The sequence below is a fragment of the Barbus barbus genome (assembly GCF_936440315.1).
Source record: "Barbus barbus genome assembly, chromosome: 45".
Taxonomy (NCBI): Eukaryota; Metazoa; Chordata; class Actinopteri; order Cypriniformes; family Cyprinidae; genus Barbus; species Barbus barbus.
The window spans coordinates 3,344,321-3,363,165 of record NC_136723.1 but is presented as its reverse complement, the minus strand read 5'-3'; the positions used below and the strand labels follow the sequence as shown (position 1 = coordinate 3,363,165).

The window sequence follows — 18,845 nt, the reverse complement described above, 5'->3', positions numbered from 1 at the left end:
AGTTACATTTAGGATTGATTTTAAAGTACTTTTACTTGTTTATAAGTCACTCAATGGCCCAGGACCTAAATATATTGCTGATATGCTCACTGAATATAAACCGAACAGACCACTCAGATCATTAGGATCGAGTCAGTTAGAAATACCAAGGGTTCACACAAAACAAGGGGAGTCCACTTTTAGCTATTATGTGGCCCGCAGTTGGAACCAGCTTCCAGAAGAGATCAGATATGCTAAAACATTAGCCACATTTAAATCAAGACTCAAAACTCATCTGTTTAACTGTGCATTTGTTGAGTGAGCACTGTACTATTTGTCCGAACTGACTGCAATGAATTTTATGTATAATCATTTTCTTTAAATTTATTTTAAATCAATTTCTATATCATTTTAAAATTCCTTGTTTTTATTATTTTTATTTCCATGTTTTTATTGATTTTTAATGTCTATTTCACTTTCTTTTATGTAAAGCACTTTGAATTACCACTGTGTATGAAATGTGCTATATAAATAAACTTGCCTTGCCTTTGGCGATGGCTTATGGTAGAGAAATGAACGTTCAATTCACGGGCAACAGCTCTGGTGGACATTCCTGCAGTCAGCATGCCAATTGCACGCTCTCTCAAAACTTGTGACATCTGTGGCATTGTGCTGTGTGATAAAACTGCACATTTTAGAGTGGCCTTTTATTGTGGCCAGCATAAGGCACACCTGTGCAATAATCATGCTGTCTAATCAGCATCTTGATATGCCACACCTGTGAGGTGGATGGATTATCTCGCCAAATGAGAAGTGCTCACTAACACAGATTTAGACAGATTTGTGAACAATATTTGAGAGAAACAGGCCTTTTGTGCACATAGAAAAAGTCTTAGATCTTTGAGTTCAGCTCATGAAAAATGGGGACAAAAACAAAAGTGTTGCGTTTATAATTTTGTTCAGTCTATATATTAATTTTTGCACATTCACTAATAAACCTTTACACAAAACACATATTAAATGAAACACTGTTTGCATTATGTATATATCCACCACTGTCTGACCCACAACAATAGAAACAGTAAATTAAAAAGAAAAATCACATTAACATAAGTATTGCCATAACACTTTAAATTTAGTTATACTACGGGGCCGTTGAATGCTTGAATCTGATTGGCTGACGAACGTTCTGAGGTGTGCAATTATTTTCAGGGAAACGCACGGCGAACGTAGTTCCAGGCAGCTTTCTTGACCGCATTACAGTTCCATATCACTTCGCATCGTTGTCAGCGCTGCCCTGACGATTTTATCAGTTAGCCTAGTGTAGCAACTTAAAGGCTACACATGACATTTCTCACTAGCGAGGTAATAACAGCGCTGCATCTTAAAGCAGACTTCCAGTTTAGAGACGGTGCTTCAGAACACTGTTGAGGGACACACAGAGGTAGCCTAATTCATACAAGCTCTCTCTCTCTCTCTCTCTCTCTCTCTCTCTCTGTTTCTCTTTCTCTGTGTCTCTGTCTCTCTCGCTCTCTTTCTAATAACTTCATTATTAACTGCATTAGTCTGCTATCAACGGCTCAAGCCTCCATTGCCAGCTTTAAAATGACGTTTTGGAACTAGCAAAAGAGTCGTTGGATGAGATGCGGAAGAAATAATCCTACTCACAATAGCGATTTAAGTAGAAAAACCGGACGAATCCCTTGAGATATATAATCTGATCGATGTCTTGAGGTGTGGCAACCGTAGTATAAGCGGAATAATTGACTCCGGACCGTTGAATTATTAGAAAAATAATGCACACCCGAGGTGTAACGGCCACTCCGCTTCGCGTCGTGGCCGCATCACCACCTCGGGTGTGCATTATTTTTCTAATAATTCAACGGCCCGTCGTCAATTATTCCTTACATAAGGTGCATCCTATTTCTCTGTATCATCTCTATTGATTCTGCACATTGACTGGAGTCCATTTGTGGCACATTCAACTGTTTACACACAGTTTGAAAATACACAGTATATACAGTATAATGTCTAATAGCTGAAAAGACATACAAAAACCAAGTGTGCTTCTCAAAGCTGCATCCTAGTAAAGCTGTGTCCTGTCCAGTCCAGTCCTTCTGAGGCCTCCAGGCCACACATCTTCTCAGTAGTTAATGTGTAATTTAATGTATAAAAATGTTCACCTCTACAGTCAAGCAGTGAAAATACTAGGGCTGCCCTCGACTAAAGATATTTCTGGTCAACTGGTCGTTCATTTTAAGCATTAGTCGACTGATCGCACGTTTATTAAAAAAAAAAAAAATTAAATCATAATAATGCCTACATAAGCGCTCAAGTGTAATGATTATTAATGAGTCAGGAAAAACAGCAAGGAGGCTGCATTAACAATTTCATTTATTGATAAACTAGTGCTTTCTTTGTTTTCGGCTTAAGAGATGAAGTTGGAGACACTGACTCGTCATCGCTGCCTGTATGCATGTTTCATACGGATTACAAAATCTGAAAATATGTTTTCCATTTGAATTGGTTCATTTAAAAGTAGACATTTCATTCTCTATAGATATAGATATATTTTTAATGTCTGTGAGGCAAGTATACACAGAGTTTTGCGTTAAAGTTCACAGAGACCGAGACGGCAGAAAGCGTATCCTGTTCGCTTTCAATATATTACAAAAGCACAATGTTTTGTTATTGTGAGTGCACACAAATAAACGTAGAGTCTTTAAAGATTCGAAATATGTGACCCGTGCTGGCAAAATGAGTAGTAATGCGTACGATACGCTAATTTTGAGCTACGGGCAAAAAAACAAGCTCATTAAGCCCTCGTCTAGCGATCTCAATGCTCCAAATAGTAATTAAACATCTAAAAGTATCTTTATTTGTATGTTTTCTGAGAGTAGTACATTTTCTCTACTTGCATCTCGCACTGACTCTCATCTGAATCGCACACTTATAAAGATGACAGACACTGACGGCGCTCTATCCCGAAACACATACACACAGATTTACAGTAGGCTAAATATATTTAGGTATTCACACAAACACAATGTTACCGAACGTTTGGGGAAAAACATCGGATGTGTGACATTATATTAGATCTGTGCATTACACTAGGCCATCTATTTGATTAATGTAAATCAAAAAATAAAAGTCTCTTGCTGCTTGATTGAACTGCTTTTGTAGTTTTAATAATCAATTTATTTTGTGTGATGAATGAACACACAAGTGATTTTTACATTTTACAATTTGTTTTTCTTACTTGAATGCTTATGTTTAGATGTAAAATGAAAAAAGTAGGTAATACACTTGTTTCTTTCTTATTTGTTTATTTTTTTGCATCGGTTCTTATAACAACAAAGAAAATTAAAAATAGCTATATTGCGATTATTAATCTAGTAATAATTATTAAGAAAAAAAGTGGGGGAAACAATGTAATGTTGCTGGGTGATTTTGCTTTGGAACCTTCAGAAAACTATATGTTAGTTTTTTTCTAAATTTACTTTGTTGACTCCATTGACTTCAAACAGGTGTAGCTCAGTCATTTTTCATCTGATTCCAACAAATCATACATCAATTTGAAGGTCTTTTAATAGATTGTTTATAAAAATAAAAATAACTCATTTTTGAAAATTTGCCAGTACAGGTCACATATTTATTACTCTTATCTGTATGAGCAAAAATGAGGGAGTATTTTAAGAGCAAGTGAGCGCGCCGGCACCTCCATCTGTCCTGCAGTGAGCTACTGTTCAGCTTCCACACAGATTCTTGAGTAGTGCATATTTTTCTATTTTTTTCTGCGACCAAGTGACTAATACAATTTTGGTCGACTAAGCCTCTTCTTGTCGACTAACGGTTAGTCGACAATTAGGGGGCAGCCTAATTAGTTTAAATACTATTAAAAATATATTTGGGGAAAAAAAAACTTCTTTATACTATCTGACTTTATATTAATGCAATACAGTAAATGACAACAACGTGTGGTCTCAACACAACAAATGAAAACAAGGCATTCATCTCCAAAAACATTTTTTGTCTGGCATGTCATCAAGAAATCCAGGGAGCAAAGTGTTGAAAAGTGCTGCCTTATTTTTCTTTTTCGTGAATTGGACAAAGGATTGTGGGTGTTTCAAGGACGGAAGGATTTAAAATATGCCTTTAAACTATGCCAAGTGAAGAATGTGAAACAAAGGCTGTCTCCCAAGGACCCTTCAAACTGAGATGGCCTTTGACGGAGCATGTTGACGTGACTGCCGAGCTATTCAGCGTTACTTAGGATGAAGCCTTCTGACTGAGAAACAGCCCAAGCCGTGAGGTCACAGCAACTGCCTGCAGACCTCAGAGACGGACTGTGTTGAGACACAAAATTTGTGGAAATCTACAAAAACTCTGCTGCAATGAGCAGAGTGGACTCCATAACTCTTAGATGGAGTAAATTGATGCAACCAAACTGCCCGCCTGGTCAAACGAAGCAGTTGGTAAGAAAACTCACCAAAGATCATGTGTGGAAATGGAAGAAACTTACAAAAGGACAACTGTCACTGAAACACTTCACTGATCGGGGCTTTATAGCAGAGTAGCCAGACGAAAGCCTCTCCTCGGTAAAGACACATGAAAGCCTACTTGAAAAAAAGCACCTAAAGGACTCTAGACTAGTATCTAAACTTGATTCTCTGGTCTTATCAATTCCAATTCATGTGTGCCACTCATCACTGGCACAATACAACCCCAGCAGTGAAATGTGGAAAGCACTGTCAGTTTGGAAGCAAGGTTCAACATTGTACCAAATAATTGCTTCAACTACTGATGAACAACAAGAATCAAAGTGTCCCAGTCAGAGCCTGGACATGAACCCAATAAAAACTTGAATATGGCTGCCCCACTGATGCTCACCAAACAACCTGACAGAGTTTGAAAGAATCTAAACAGAAAAATGGCAGAAAATCTCCAAATCTAGGTGTGCAAACCTTGCCACATCATACCAAAAAAGAGTTGAAGCCGTAATTGCTGCGAAGTAGAGTTAAGAGTCTGAATACTTAAGCAACATGAAAATGTGGAAAACGAATGGTCTGAATATTTTCTGAATGAATTGTACACATGATTGTATAATCATGACAATCTTTCTCTTCAAAACCGACCAAAAATGACTCGTCTTGCTCACAGGGGTGATGTTTTGACCAACCAGATGAAAGCTTTTAACGCATCTTGAAATCCATTCTGTAGCAAATTCTCATGTTCCATATAAGAGAATTATTAAAACCACATGCTATAATATTACACATTAAGCAAACACTCAAAGTATAATGACAGCAGTGAGCTGGGTGGAAACAGGCATCAAATGGAAAACAAATGGATATGTGGGAGACAAACTCTCGGTGTCTCAGTTGAGGCCTATGTTTTGAAAGCTCAACGGCCACACAGTACTGGATACACTTATGTCCTTGCTTTTTATTGGGGTAAAAAAACGAGGCCGAAACCCACCTGGTTGGTCCCTCTGAGCCGCCCCTGTGGTCGGCTGTCTGGCGGGAACCGTCCTGCTTCTTGAGGGGCTGACAGTGGACTCTAACTGGTGAAACTTGTGCACTCTGTCCCTCACCAGAATTGCATCCTCTTTTGTTTTGTAGCCTAAACGTGGCCAACCCAGGTCTTTTTTTTGCATTATGCTATCAATCTCTGCCATCAGACGTGTCTGGGCTCGGGCCGCCTCTGCGGGGCTGTACTTATGCATGTGGACAACGTCCTCCCTCTCCCCCAGCAGTTTAGAGAGAAGGGAATAGAGGTCACCTGCACAGGAGGAAACAGAGGTGAAGCGGAAAGACAAAAGAGGAATGGTGGTGTGAATAGAAAAGTGAGAAAGTCATTGGAGTGGAGGAAAAGAGTCTGTGCTGGTGGTGTTATACGTATACTGTGCTATTTTTGTCGGTCCTTTACAATTGTTGCTTAGCAGATAGTATGACATGCCCAAGTGAGATCTTGCGTAATCGGCAGACTGTGCAACATAAACAGCCTTTTATTTATTAGACGGTCTCACACGGTACATCTTTTCTCATAATGCTGACTGGCAGTTTTAGTGTTCTGACATCTTCACTGTTGCGCAAAATAAAAAGCCTGCACCTCATTTATCAAACCTAAAAAAGTTATATAGTACTGAAATTTGAAAAACGCCCATTTCCCACTAACATTTGAGCGCTGTTGAGCGGATTCATAAACAGCACTGATTGGCCATTGTGTTCACGCTCAACAGATATGACTGTGATTGGCTACAATGATCATCGCATCACACTCTTCACCGAGCGCTCTGTCAGCGGATCCCTAATATATCTGCACATAGACCGATCCGCTGACAGACGCCTGCTTTCAAATGACAATATGTTATGATGCCAGGCACATATATTTTGAGGATCAGTGGCTCAAGCTGGGAGAGAGGACACAACCCTGAGACAGACTGTCATGTAACGATCCCTATATTAAATTACGATTAAATGGCAACCATGTTAGGTGGCCTTAACTACTATGTACTTATATTTAAATTAATAATTTGGTACAATGCACTTATTGCATGCATACATGTTTTTACATTGTACTTCTATTTTAAAAATGCCTGCATGTTATTACATCTGTAATTAGTTTCTGTAATAACATTTATAATTACACTGTTGACGCATCCCTTACACCTTAATCCACCCTTAAACCTGTCCCTAACCTTACCCGTATCCCACCTCAATAGCAGCAAAAAGTGTTTTGCAATACAATATGAACATTGTACTTATTTTTTATGTAAGTACACAGTAATTAAGGCCACCTAATGTAAAGTGGGACACCTTCAACTTACCGATTAATAGAATAGCAATGAGGTTGCAACTGATTGTGGGAGATGAAATGAAATTTCCTCAGATTACTGAAATAATTAATGATTCGAATGTCAAAGATCTGCAGGTGGAAGATTCTTTGACGAAAGAAAAAAAATATTGTTCATGTTTTCATGAACAATGTGAGATTTCTAAGTGACCCCAAACTTTCAGAACATGAGCAGATCCCTACCTGACAGTTAACTAACAAGTTTAGTGTGCTGAACCAGCCAGCACCATCTGGGACTCCAGTGTCTCAGAGATCAGTGGCACTGGATAAGTATCAATGACCCTTTCTCTAAGGCCTGGTGAAATATTCTATCAAACAGAAACCTCTAATGGTCCTAACAGGCAACTTTCGTAGATGATATTCTGGCTTTGTACAGCAGGTCCATTTTATGGTGATTTTACCTTTAAAGTGCCCCTATTATGGATTTTTGAAAATGACCTTTCATACAGTGTGTAACACAGCTCTAAGTGAATGAAAACATCCAGCAAAGTTTTAAATCTGAAAGTGCACTATATAAAGTTATTGTCTCTCAAAAAAAAAAAAAAAAGTCGACTCTGAATCATTGAAACGAGTAATTATTAAAATTAATCCCAAGCCATTTTATGTTGACGTCAACATGAAACATGAGCATATTGCCTGGCCACTTGTTGGTCTTTTCACGTTGGTCCGAATGAAAATTCATTCTTTTCCACTTTTGGAGCAGTAAAAATAGTGGTTTCCCTGGTAACGCTGTCACAAAGCAGCACTGCGCTCACAATTACAGCTCACAATCATTCCACGCATGATGAAATGAAAATGAGACCAATCGGACCAATCACCGCAGATTAGCGTCACGCAAAGAGGGGTTGGGAAAAATTAATCGTTGAGTGAATCGTTTGGGAGTCGTTGAGCAAGTAAGGTAAAAATAAATGCATTTCATAAGACCATGAAAGTGTTTTTGACCTTGCATGCATGTCAACCTGTTGTTGGGGACTCCCAAAACCAAAATATGAACCTTTCATAACCAATAATAGGGGCCCTTTAATGTGTCTCTGTTTTTGGCATTTCTCCCTTGCACTCCCAAACAGTCCACAGAACCAGCATTTATTAGCTGCTCTACTTGGTGATTGCACCCCTAATAAATTCCTTCCACTTTAGGATCAATGTTGTTTCATTTTCTATATACCAGGTCTTTCTCTTTAAACTCTGGCTTCTGTCACACACAAAGGGCTCTGTAATCACAAGTAAATCCCTGAAGCATTGCCCAGGTTTCTTTACCATTGTTAACTTTTCTTCTGACGACGACTCAGTATTTCATGATGAACTTGAGCTGGTTTGGTGGTTTTGTCTATGAATTGGGATTGTGTGCAAAGGATTCTGGGTGATTAGAGAATGAGTAGGATACACCTGATGCACCCTTTAAAACACCATTGTGTTGTGCCTCTGTGTAGGCTCTAGAAACACTCATCCAATCTGTTCAGCTTGGGCTTTAACAGCACTTTAATTGAGAAAAGCTCTTTTCATTGCAAGGCAATTGTAAAATGCCTTCTGCAGCTACAGTATATGAGATTTAGTGCGACCGTGACGCTTTTTAATGAAGTGGCGGTTGATGTTTTGTTTTATCTGAAGATGTGATATCACCGCACAACACACTCCACTCTGTTGGTAATTTAATTTCACCAGCTCAGAATCAAATCCACTCTGATTTTCCATAATCAATAATCATTAACAAATGAGATTTTACACTAATTTAGAAAGATTACTGGTCAAATATATATAACATACATTAAGGGCCAACAGTGTAGTTAGCAGCAAGGCCCTTCTCTGACTGCCAGTGGTGAAATGTTTGATAGATTTCCACTGAATCTTGGACATTAGCACAAATTAATCCAGATAAGTCTTCTAAGACAACTGCCAGACACCTCCTACAGGGCACCAAGAAGATCCCATTACCACTGAAAAAGATTTCTCATTGGTCCAAATGTTGTTTTTTTATTAACTAATGGCCTTTTAATGCATCTTAACTCACTCCAAGGTTCAGGTCAGAGGCCATAAAAAAACTTCAAGATGCAGCAAGGTATTTTACTGGCCATGCAACAGCTGTGGCTTAAACAAATATAGCCAAGTCTCTACACATTTCTTTACACAAAATGTTTACAATCCTTGAACAATTCCAATCCAACAAAACCATACTTATTTAGAGAAATAAGTATTTTTAATGACAGCTGTCTGTAGTACAACAATCCATACAAATAAAAGCATGCATGATAGGTCCACCTTTTTCAATCATGTTTGGACTCTATGCATTTAAAACAATGCCAAAAGTGTTTTGGAGGTGGTTTGGGAAGTGAGTAATGCATAGGCAAAATTCAGTCACTGTTCTTGGCCTGGCTCCACAGGGAGATGCTAATACATAACATTCATAAATCTATTAAAAAAAGCATTAAAATACCACAACATGGAAAAGACCAAGTCGGCACTATACACAGCCATTTCTTTAGCATAAATAGGATTCATAGCCTAGACTTCTAATAGGAAGGGGTATACATTTGTTCTGAAGCTAAATATAAGGATAGGATCAAATTTTGCAAAAATTATGTTTTTAATTCATGCAGAGAAATCTCTGAGATGTTCCAGTGAGCTCTCAGCAGGTTTGAGATGAGTAAATGTGTCATGATGATATATTTTTCCTGAGGTCAACTTATGGTGATAATTTCCCCAGAACAGCGTTAACTTAGAAATGACCATTTTAAACCCTGTCTTTGATGATGTGAATGAAACATTTGCTCTACTTTAACACTACTGCCCACTGCTGGCATAGCATCAATGCCTTCCACCATATATGCATTAAAAACTGTTGGTAAATGGCAAAACGCTTTGAATGCAGTCTTATGTTTGAACTGTGGTGGATTAACTGTTTACCTGTTCAACTGATGAAAAACAGGGTTTCGGTGATAACATATCTAATAACTTCAGGAACAACGTGTATTTATAGTTTATGGTGTTGGTGCATTCATAATCAAACAGTTGCAGAATTAACTTGAATGAAAGTAAACATGATTTTTTGGCTCCTTCATTCATGGCCTCTTTAAAACAATCTTCGATAAACAAACATGTCAATGCACACAGCTGAATTTCATGGACAGCTAGATGGAGTAGTAGGTGGTGGTGGTTTTTTGTTTGTTTTCCATAATAATCGCTTTCTTTGAAGTTACTCATGTCACTAATAAATCATATAATGTGTGAAGTGTTTAATATTTTAATCAAGCCTCATGCCACTCAAAACCTGTTTTTTTTTCCATTTGGACATCTCCCTTATCTGACACACTCATGTCTATGAGCCTCTGAGTTGTACTACAGTTGTACTATTAAACCACTATGTTTTTCACAATAAAAGAATGTCATTCAGCCACTGTGTCTGTCAAATGAGATTTGTAATGGTTTTCCCGCAGTGATTGTGTGTTTCAGTCTTGATCATCTCTGTAATATGAAAGTATTTTTAAACATCTTACCCTGATCCAGAACGTCCTCTTCTCTCTTGGGCTCCTGCAGCTCCACAACATCTGTGGAAATCAAGAAAGAAATAAGAAAAAACAACAACAAAATCTCATTTGCGAGAGATTAACTGGATTCTGGTTTCACTGGATTATCCCTAAAAGTAATGCATGGTATAAGACTTCAGCCATATTGCCCACTCATAGTGTAAAATCTTCAACCGTCTATTTTTGGATGGTACCTTTATGAGGAGCTGACTCATGCTTCATGGACATCATATGGTCTGGACTGACTGGGATGGGAATATTGGCCTCAGAAGGGATGTTTCGGAAGAGCTCACTACTGCCGTCATCTCTGCAGTTCATGTAAGGCACACCACGGCTGTTGTCCATGTAGTACATGATGTAGAAGTTACACATCTCATCACCGGAGGTGCCTCTGTGAGGAAGGAAACAATGACACATGAACAAACTACTAGCACAAAATGACAAATTACAGCACCAAAGCTGCAAGTAAACTGCAAATAACCAACCGAACTGCATTCGGCTCAAATGACACACCCACAGACCCTCTCAAAACGGCATACTCCAGTTGGGTTTCCACTGTTTTTGGGGCTTAAATAGTAAAGGAGATTTTGGTTTGTTCTCAGACGCACCCCTAAATATCAAGAAAAAAGTAAACTGTTCCTGGTTGTTTTACATGAATAATAATAATTCTAATTGCGATTTCTTTTCTGTTAAAATGTATGTCTTTTTGAAACTCCAGGTTTGCTGTGTTTTGTTTGGCGGCACAATTTGGCCAAAAATCCTGCGATTATATAACAATATGAATATAAAATATTCCCAACGATAATAATAGTAATTTTATTTTACAGTACAACTGTAATATTACAATATTTAATTTAATCACTTTTAAATGTGTAACCATTTAGGTTTGGGACGGAAGACTGCAGAGAGCCTTTAAAGCTCAAAAAGACAAGAAATGGATCATGAGCTGCTCACACATAAAAGAACACAATGCCATACTGTGTTCTTTTACTACAAAGATTAAATAAGTTTCCAACATGTTTGTGGCTTGAACTCCTAATTGCACTTCTCATGGGGTGCACTTTTTCACAGCACTGTATGTATTATAAATGTATTTATACATGTGCACTTCTGTACATATGTCTCTGGCACAAGTGGGCAGTTCTTGGTGCCAAAGACCAGACTGTACGTCAGCAGTCATCTTTACATCGTTATATTGTGGAGTTGGGTGCGTGGGCGAGAGCGCTGGGCTTCCTGGGAGATCCGTCAATGCACTATTATGTGCTCTCCCTATCTCCATGGTAACAGGAATGGCAGGGCAGAGGCGCACATACGTTCAAGGAGTCAACCTACTGCATGTTTAATCACTCTTTAAACACCACACAGAAACACACAGTCACCACCTGTCTCACAGTGTCACTCTATCAGATGGACATAATAAGAGAGGTGGTCAGACACACAATGACACCAATCCAACACCATGCAAACTGTGAAATGGGGAAGCTGGAAATGTCAACTGCATGCACAACATCACCTCTCATCTAACACACTTACTGCCACAGTAACTCTACATAGGAATAAATGAACAAAAATAAAAGATGAACTCTCCCAGAGGAAATCTGACATCGGTTACACATTTAAACAATGCTATTAAACGTTACAAAACAGTAAGTGTCTCATTAAAACAACAACACAATAAGAATCAATGATTGGCCAGAACATGGACTTACCCGATTTGGGTAATAGTGGTTCTTCCTTCTCCTGTGAACACACAACGGGCTGCCAGTATGTCTCCATTTCTTACATCAATGGTGTTGGTGACTGGATAAAAAGCCTAAATACAAGTGAAGTTTAAATGTTAGCTCAAACAAAAACAGACATTGTCACCCTCATGTCGATCCAAACCCGTAAGACTTTCATTCCTCTTCAAAACACAAGCCAAACAGTTTTAATGAAACCTGAGAGATTTCGGCTCATAATTCAAAGTAAGTCAAGGTAACCAAAACTTTCAAGCTTCAAAAAGTTCATTAAGACATTGTAAAAGTCATCCATACAATTCTGAATAAACACGATCACTTAATAAGAATAGCAAACAGAAGATCAAAAGTGCTTGCTTGCCAAGAAATATCTTCATTTGTGTTTCAAAGACGAACAAAACGTCTAATCAGTTTGCAATGACAAGAGGATGATGACAGAAATGATGACAGAATTGTTTTAACTAAACACGTTTAACATTAAAGGAGACCTATTATGTCCCTTTTTACAAGATGTAATATAAGTCTCAGGTGTCCCTAGAATAGTCTGTGAAGTTTCAGCTCAAAATACCCCACAGAACATTTATTATATACAGTAATTTTGAAAATGCCTATTTTGAGTGGAAGCAGGAACAGGCTGTTTTTGTGCATGTCTCTTTAAATGCAAATGAGCTGCTGCTCCCAGCCGCCTATTCCAGAATAGAGATGTGCCTTTACAGCTTGTACCTCAGATAATCTGCTAATAAACATCTGTTTGGTTCTGATTATCACGTCTATAATGCTGAAAACATGCATTTTAAAGCCATATCAATTTAAACTTCTGATATTCGGTTTTCTGAGCACACACATCTGAAGAGACGGGTCTCTGCTAATGCGGCAGTGTCTGTCAACAGTCGTAGGCGGGGCCTATAAAACATGACATCACATTTTACAGATTCTGCGAACGGCTCTTTCTAAAACACTGATTTAGATTTTTGGGGATTAAAAAAAAAATGAGCAGGTGGATTTTTTTATCATTATAGGGTGGTTGTGTACACACACTGCCATCACACATTTATGCTCAAACAACATGTAAAAGTTAATTTTGCATAATAGGTGCCCTTTAATATATTTGCAGGCTATTCACATCGCCAGTCATTCGCAAAGTTCTACACATCTCTGCTTACTGCATATTTATGCAGTATATACCTCGAGTACAATTCCAATACAAAACCCAATTATTTTGAAGTATACAGCATAGCACCAGCAATGCCAAGGACAGGTCATGGGTTTCATTCCCAGGGAATGCATGAAAATGTATGGATTTAATGCAATCTAAGTTGCTTTAGGTAAAAGCATCTGCCAAATGTAAATGTGTAAATGTTGTCTTTAAAATATCACATTTAATCATTCTCTTACAGTTTACATGGGCCAATATACTGCTTTTACATCTTTAGAATGGGGACCATTGCAAGAGTCCCTTGGCATTGAAAAGTTCAAAAATTAAACCTTGATTAGTTGATTCAGGTACATTGGAGTTGGAACTATACAGCCATACTACACAGTCAGGTGGCTCTCCAGAAGCAGCAATTGTCTAAACAAGAAAAGCATGCTGGACTCTAGTAATGCATACTATGCGTATATGTGTGCACTCAACATGTATGCATGCATTGGATACTGTGCTTACTGGAAATTGCGCTTACTGATACCTTTGTAAATAACATTTGGAAACAAGTCTGACAGCAGGCAAAACATAAAACACTGATGGGTCATTAACATGACTGATAACACTTATCAGAGACAAATCATGCATTAACTTCCCTCTATAGATGCCACGTATTAATCATGCTCAATCAGGCAGAGTGGACACGTTTAGACATACCTGTGGCAACAGTGGAGACTGGCGTCCAATCTGAGTCCACTGTCCATTTCGAACCCTGTACCCACTCACAACTTTACCTGAAGAACAAGACACAACAGCAAGATCAAGATATGCTAGCACCATAAAATGTAAAACAATTTACTAAGACTAAATCGGAACTTAGTTGATATAAATAAATGCAATAAAGCAGTATCTCACCGAGGCTGTGTGTGTGTGTCCTGAAGGCAAACGGATACATCGGGGAAGATGGGTAAGTGCAAGCAATGTCTGCATTGGTAACTGCAAACACCAAAAACATCAGACGTCATAAATGAGATGACAAGCACTGCTAACCAATCACAACAGTCAATGTAAAGCTCAGACACCTTTCACAACCCCAAACGACTGCAAGATTATTAGTGACAAACTGGAAAAAAGTTAAAATGTCACAGATTGGGTGTACCTTTCTTCCCAGGAGGAATGACAGTGTCCACAGACATCATCAGATACATGCCAGCAATAAAGGGCTGTCTGCACAAAGCACACAACAGGCATCACATTGAAATGAATTATAGTTAATAAAACACCACACTTTTATTGACTTCCATATTGAATTGCTTATATATTACATCAAATATATATTACAGTCTTAATATGTATATGACTATGTAAGGAATAACTAACAGCATCACATTATTGAAAAATAATGCACACCTTAAGTAGTAAAAATACTAAAATGTATTTGAAAAACATTTATTTTGTGTTAAGTATACTACAAATACATTTACATATTTATGTTGTTAATAAAATACCCTGTAATTGTACTTTTAGTATACTAAACTAATTATGTACTAAATGCACTTAAATAGTGCAAAAATAATACTGAAGTCCAACAGTTTGTATCAGTAAGTCAAGTGATGTCAATAAATGTGTTAATGGATTTGAAGTATACTTAGTATGAAATGTATTTCAAATAAATTATGGCATAGTGTTTTTTTTTAACTACAGTAAACATTTCACTTTTAAATATAGCATCTACCCTAAAGGTCCTTTGTTTTTATACAACAGTCACCATGTAAAATAAATAAAAAAATCTTGTATTGATTCAGTTGTAACAAAAAAGTGAGGATGAAAAAGTGGATGACTTGTTTACATAAGTATTTTCACAAGTGTATTGCATTCTCACTGATTTATGTACCTTTTAGAAACATAACAGGCGTACATTATGCTGTTTAAACCGTTTAGCCTGTATTTTGTGGTTTCTCCACTCACATTAAAACATGCTTTAGCAGATCAATGAGAACACAATGGACGCAATGGAAACAGGCACTCTCCAGTGATATATACACAGTAGAATCACTCTATTGATCAGAATCAAGGAATAGAACTAGCAATTTTATAAAATAACAAACTAATGCATTGACAATAATACTGTCATTTTCAGGTTCCATCAACACATTCATATTTTCCAAGACATGGACGTGGCCCATTTTCCAGTTGCACCTAAAATAAGTAATTGTGCCCTTTGGCCTGTGTGACATAAATTAGGACAGACATGAGCTGAACTGGAGCTGATTCAGTCACTGTTTTCACTCATGCTCAATCAACATTTTACTAACTGCAATTAGCAATGTTTGACTGTGCTTTTGGATCTTTTTTCGTCAATTTGAAGTTATAATTAACCACAGATTCTCTGAAGGCTTGAATAGATGCTTTTTTTCTCAGTCTCAGCTGGAGTTAAGAGTAGCAGGAGCTTGAGTTGGGATGCAGATATATATTTGACAGCACCATTGTGAAAACTGTAACAGCCTCATCTTTTATCCAGAACCATAATGTGCGTATTGATTATTGTAATGCTTTGCTGACTGGAGTTTCAAAAGCTACCCTAAGTAAATTACAGTTGGTACAAAATTCAGCTGCCAGAATACTGACTAGGACCAGTGCAAGGGAGCACATCACACCTGTCTTGGAAAAATTGCACTGGCTTCCTGTTAGTTTTCGTATCGATTTTAAAATTCTCATGCTTACTTATAAGGACTTGAATAATTTGGCACCTCAATATTTGTCAGAGCTTTTAACCCCCTACACACCTACACGTGTTCTACGCTCCTCTGAAGCTGGTCTTTTAACTGTTCAATCAACTCGGCTTAAAACTATGGGTGATCGGGCTTTCTCTTCATTGGCTCCTAAATTGTGAAATTCCCTGCCCTCTGAGATTAGAAATGTCCCTTAAAACGTACTTTTTTAGGGTAGCTTTTATGTGATTACTTTGTGTTTTATTATATTGGCCTTGTATTGTTTTATTTGTTTTTTACTGCCTGTATTTGTGTGTATCTTTTTTACTTCATATTTGTATTTGTATGTAAAGCGCTTTGAGATGCTACTTTTAAAGGCACTATATAAAATAAAGTTTATTGTTATTATTATTAAAAGTACAGCACCTCATTATCATGGTAAAAGAGTAGCCTAACTATATGGTTTCTATGGTGTTTGCATTGAAGAATAGCCTAAAGACATTCAGTCAATTACAAATCCACATCAACTGATAGAATAATTAACAAAATAATGTCATTATATTACATTACTCCTTTAACATATTTAGTATATTAATAATATAATAATACTCAATATGAATATCCTTCTTTGCTGCCACCGTGCCATTGTTACCGTTAGTGTTACAGTAAAACTATGGTAAATGTGGGTGATTTGTGGATTGAAACGTCTTCTAACTGGATCGTTTTTGCACTGTTTCTGCATCAGTGTTGATGAGAATAACAGCTCCGATTTCTTTGGCTTTAAACTAGTTTAAATTAAAGAGACGTGATTTGTACTGGAGAACTTCTTACTGGATTTCACAGCGTTGTTTAGTGTGTGATCATGACTGGTCACTGTAATAAACGCATTCGCTCTAAGCTCACGCTACGCTGTCAGTGTGGCGCGCAGTTCAAACGAGTACCGCTATATTGTTCCGCTTTTGACACATTTGGCATTTAACATATCTATCATGCACAACAGAGTGACAAAGACTATCAGTTAGACAAAATGTCTTTTATCCAGTGTTTTTTGACTTTGTTCAATCCCACGCTGCAAACACCTCTTAAGCACACAAGTGGGCATTTTTAATGTATGTTTGTAATCGCGGCTTTGAACGATTATGTAATCGTGGTATCCATAATCGTACTCGCGATTAGAAATTCGATTAATTGTGCAGCCCTATTACACACTGTCAGTCTATCACCATAGAAGTACTTCATTCTCAATAAATCCATACATTATCTTTGTGTGATAATCCAAACCAAATTTACGTCATAATTCTTTGATAATCTTCCTTCTTCAAACCTCATTTTGCAAAAAAAACTCAGTCATGTCAGGCTTAACATCATCGACTGAAGAAAATGATTCTTGTTTGCAACAACAGGGAAATGAGTAAATGATGACAAAACTGAACAAGTAGGCCACATCTTATGAATAACTCACAGATATTCTTAGATCTAGTGGCGATTATAACGTACCGTTTGGAAGTCATTCTTAAAGTGAGTCCTGAGCAGTCTCTATGATGATCTAAAACCAAGCCAAGACACATCAGTCACATCTCATGTCACCAAAATGCTGTCAGACATTGCGCAAATACTGCTGTTTTATGTAGCAAATGGCATGCAGACAAAAAATGATGTCACAATGAGAGATGAGTGAGTAAATGTTGATGAAAATTATAATTCTGGACATTTTCCATCATTCATAGCGCATTCCTGATCAGCAGGCCAAGTTGGTTGATGCCGCTGTCATTAAAGCATGCCGATCAGCTCTGCGGTGTACATCAGTATTTACCTCTGAAATTTTGGATATCACCATAGTGAATTTGCAGCACAAAGTAGTTAATTCTAGTGTCTCCTCCAACTTTAAAGCCAACATCTGAAAAAAAAAAGAGTGCAAAACAAGGTGACTTCAGACTTTCATTGTTTTTTCAGAAAAGAGGCATTTACTCATGATCACTTGTACGTTATAACAGCACTGGCTGATTGATCTGGCTGCTGCGACACAGAGACGAGAGAAAGAAATGAGGAGGAGACAGGAGAGCACCTTTAGGTAGTTTGGTTGGTGGAGCATTCCTGGCCCAGGCATACATGATCTTGGCCTGATCCCGACACGTCCCCAGCTCTTTCCCACAATCCCTAAACATTCCAACCAAAATATGTCAGAAGTGAATCATTATTACTCATTACAACACATACAATTGCAATATGGTCATTCTGTGTCAACTGAACCAGAGGTCCTCAGCTACAAATGTTTTCTGGTGAAAGAAATACACAAATGAAGAAAATGGCAAAATATTAAATGCCTTGGATGAATATTTGCTGAGTAATCCACTATTTTGTAGAGGGCAGTCAAAATGACAATTTCCACCTGACATATGAAGCTAAATATCAGGGAGGAGAAATGACTTTCGAAAGATAGCAGCAGCACTGTTGTTTTTACACAGGGATTGGTTTGTCTGTAGATCAATTAGTAAAATCTGTAGACTTTAACCATCTTTGTTGCATTTTTGCATTTGTTGCATGTGCCAATTAGAAAAAAAATAAATAGTAAAAAGCTCGTTTTGTTTTTTCCAAAGTTTACATGCTTGCAAGTCAAGAAACAAAGTCTAGAAACATTATATCTTTTCTTTTTCTTATTCAGTTAGACAGGTATGGGGATTTCTATGTGGCTCAGTGCGTAAATTGTTAAACTGTATACTACACAGTGGTCAAAAACCAAACATAAGTCACACATTTTATTGTTCAACCACTGAAAGGGGGTCAAATTGAACAATGCTCACATGGAGATGCGTTGTTATTCCTCCATGACATTTAATATTTTGACTTTTATTCAAGAAAGAAAAATATTACCAAATCAATCATTTTAGCTGGGGAAGTTTTT

General features: G+C 37.5%; 1 protein-coding gene across 2 annotated transcripts in view; it reads right to left on the bottom strand.

Moving 5' to 3' along the window:
• LOC306864490 (peptidyl-glycine alpha-amidating monooxygenase B-like) overlaps positions 1-18,845 on the bottom strand; it is a 54,601-nt gene that overhangs the window by 18,822 nt on the left and 16,934 nt on the right. The window contains exons 6-15 of one of the 2 annotated variants that reach the window (XM_079408528.1): positions 18,009-18,100; positions 17,757-17,840; positions 17,441-17,489; positions 14,392-14,459; positions 14,148-14,228; positions 13,950-14,026; positions 12,065-12,168; positions 10,550-10,746; positions 10,326-10,376; positions 5,458-5,760 (exon numbers count right to left, since the gene is read on the bottom strand). In XM_079408528.1, coding sequence (XP_079264654.1) covers positions 5,458-5,760; positions 10,326-10,376; positions 10,550-10,746; positions 12,065-12,168; positions 13,950-14,026; positions 14,148-14,228; positions 14,392-14,459; positions 17,441-17,489; positions 17,757-17,840; positions 18,009-18,100 — 1,106 coding nt within the window. The remainder of the gene's footprint in view (positions 1-5,457; positions 5,761-10,325; positions 10,377-10,549; positions 10,747-12,064; positions 12,169-13,949; positions 14,027-14,147; positions 14,229-14,391; positions 14,460-17,440; positions 17,490-17,756; positions 17,841-18,008; positions 18,101-18,845) is intronic. The other variant, XM_079408529.1, reaches the window with a different exon arrangement.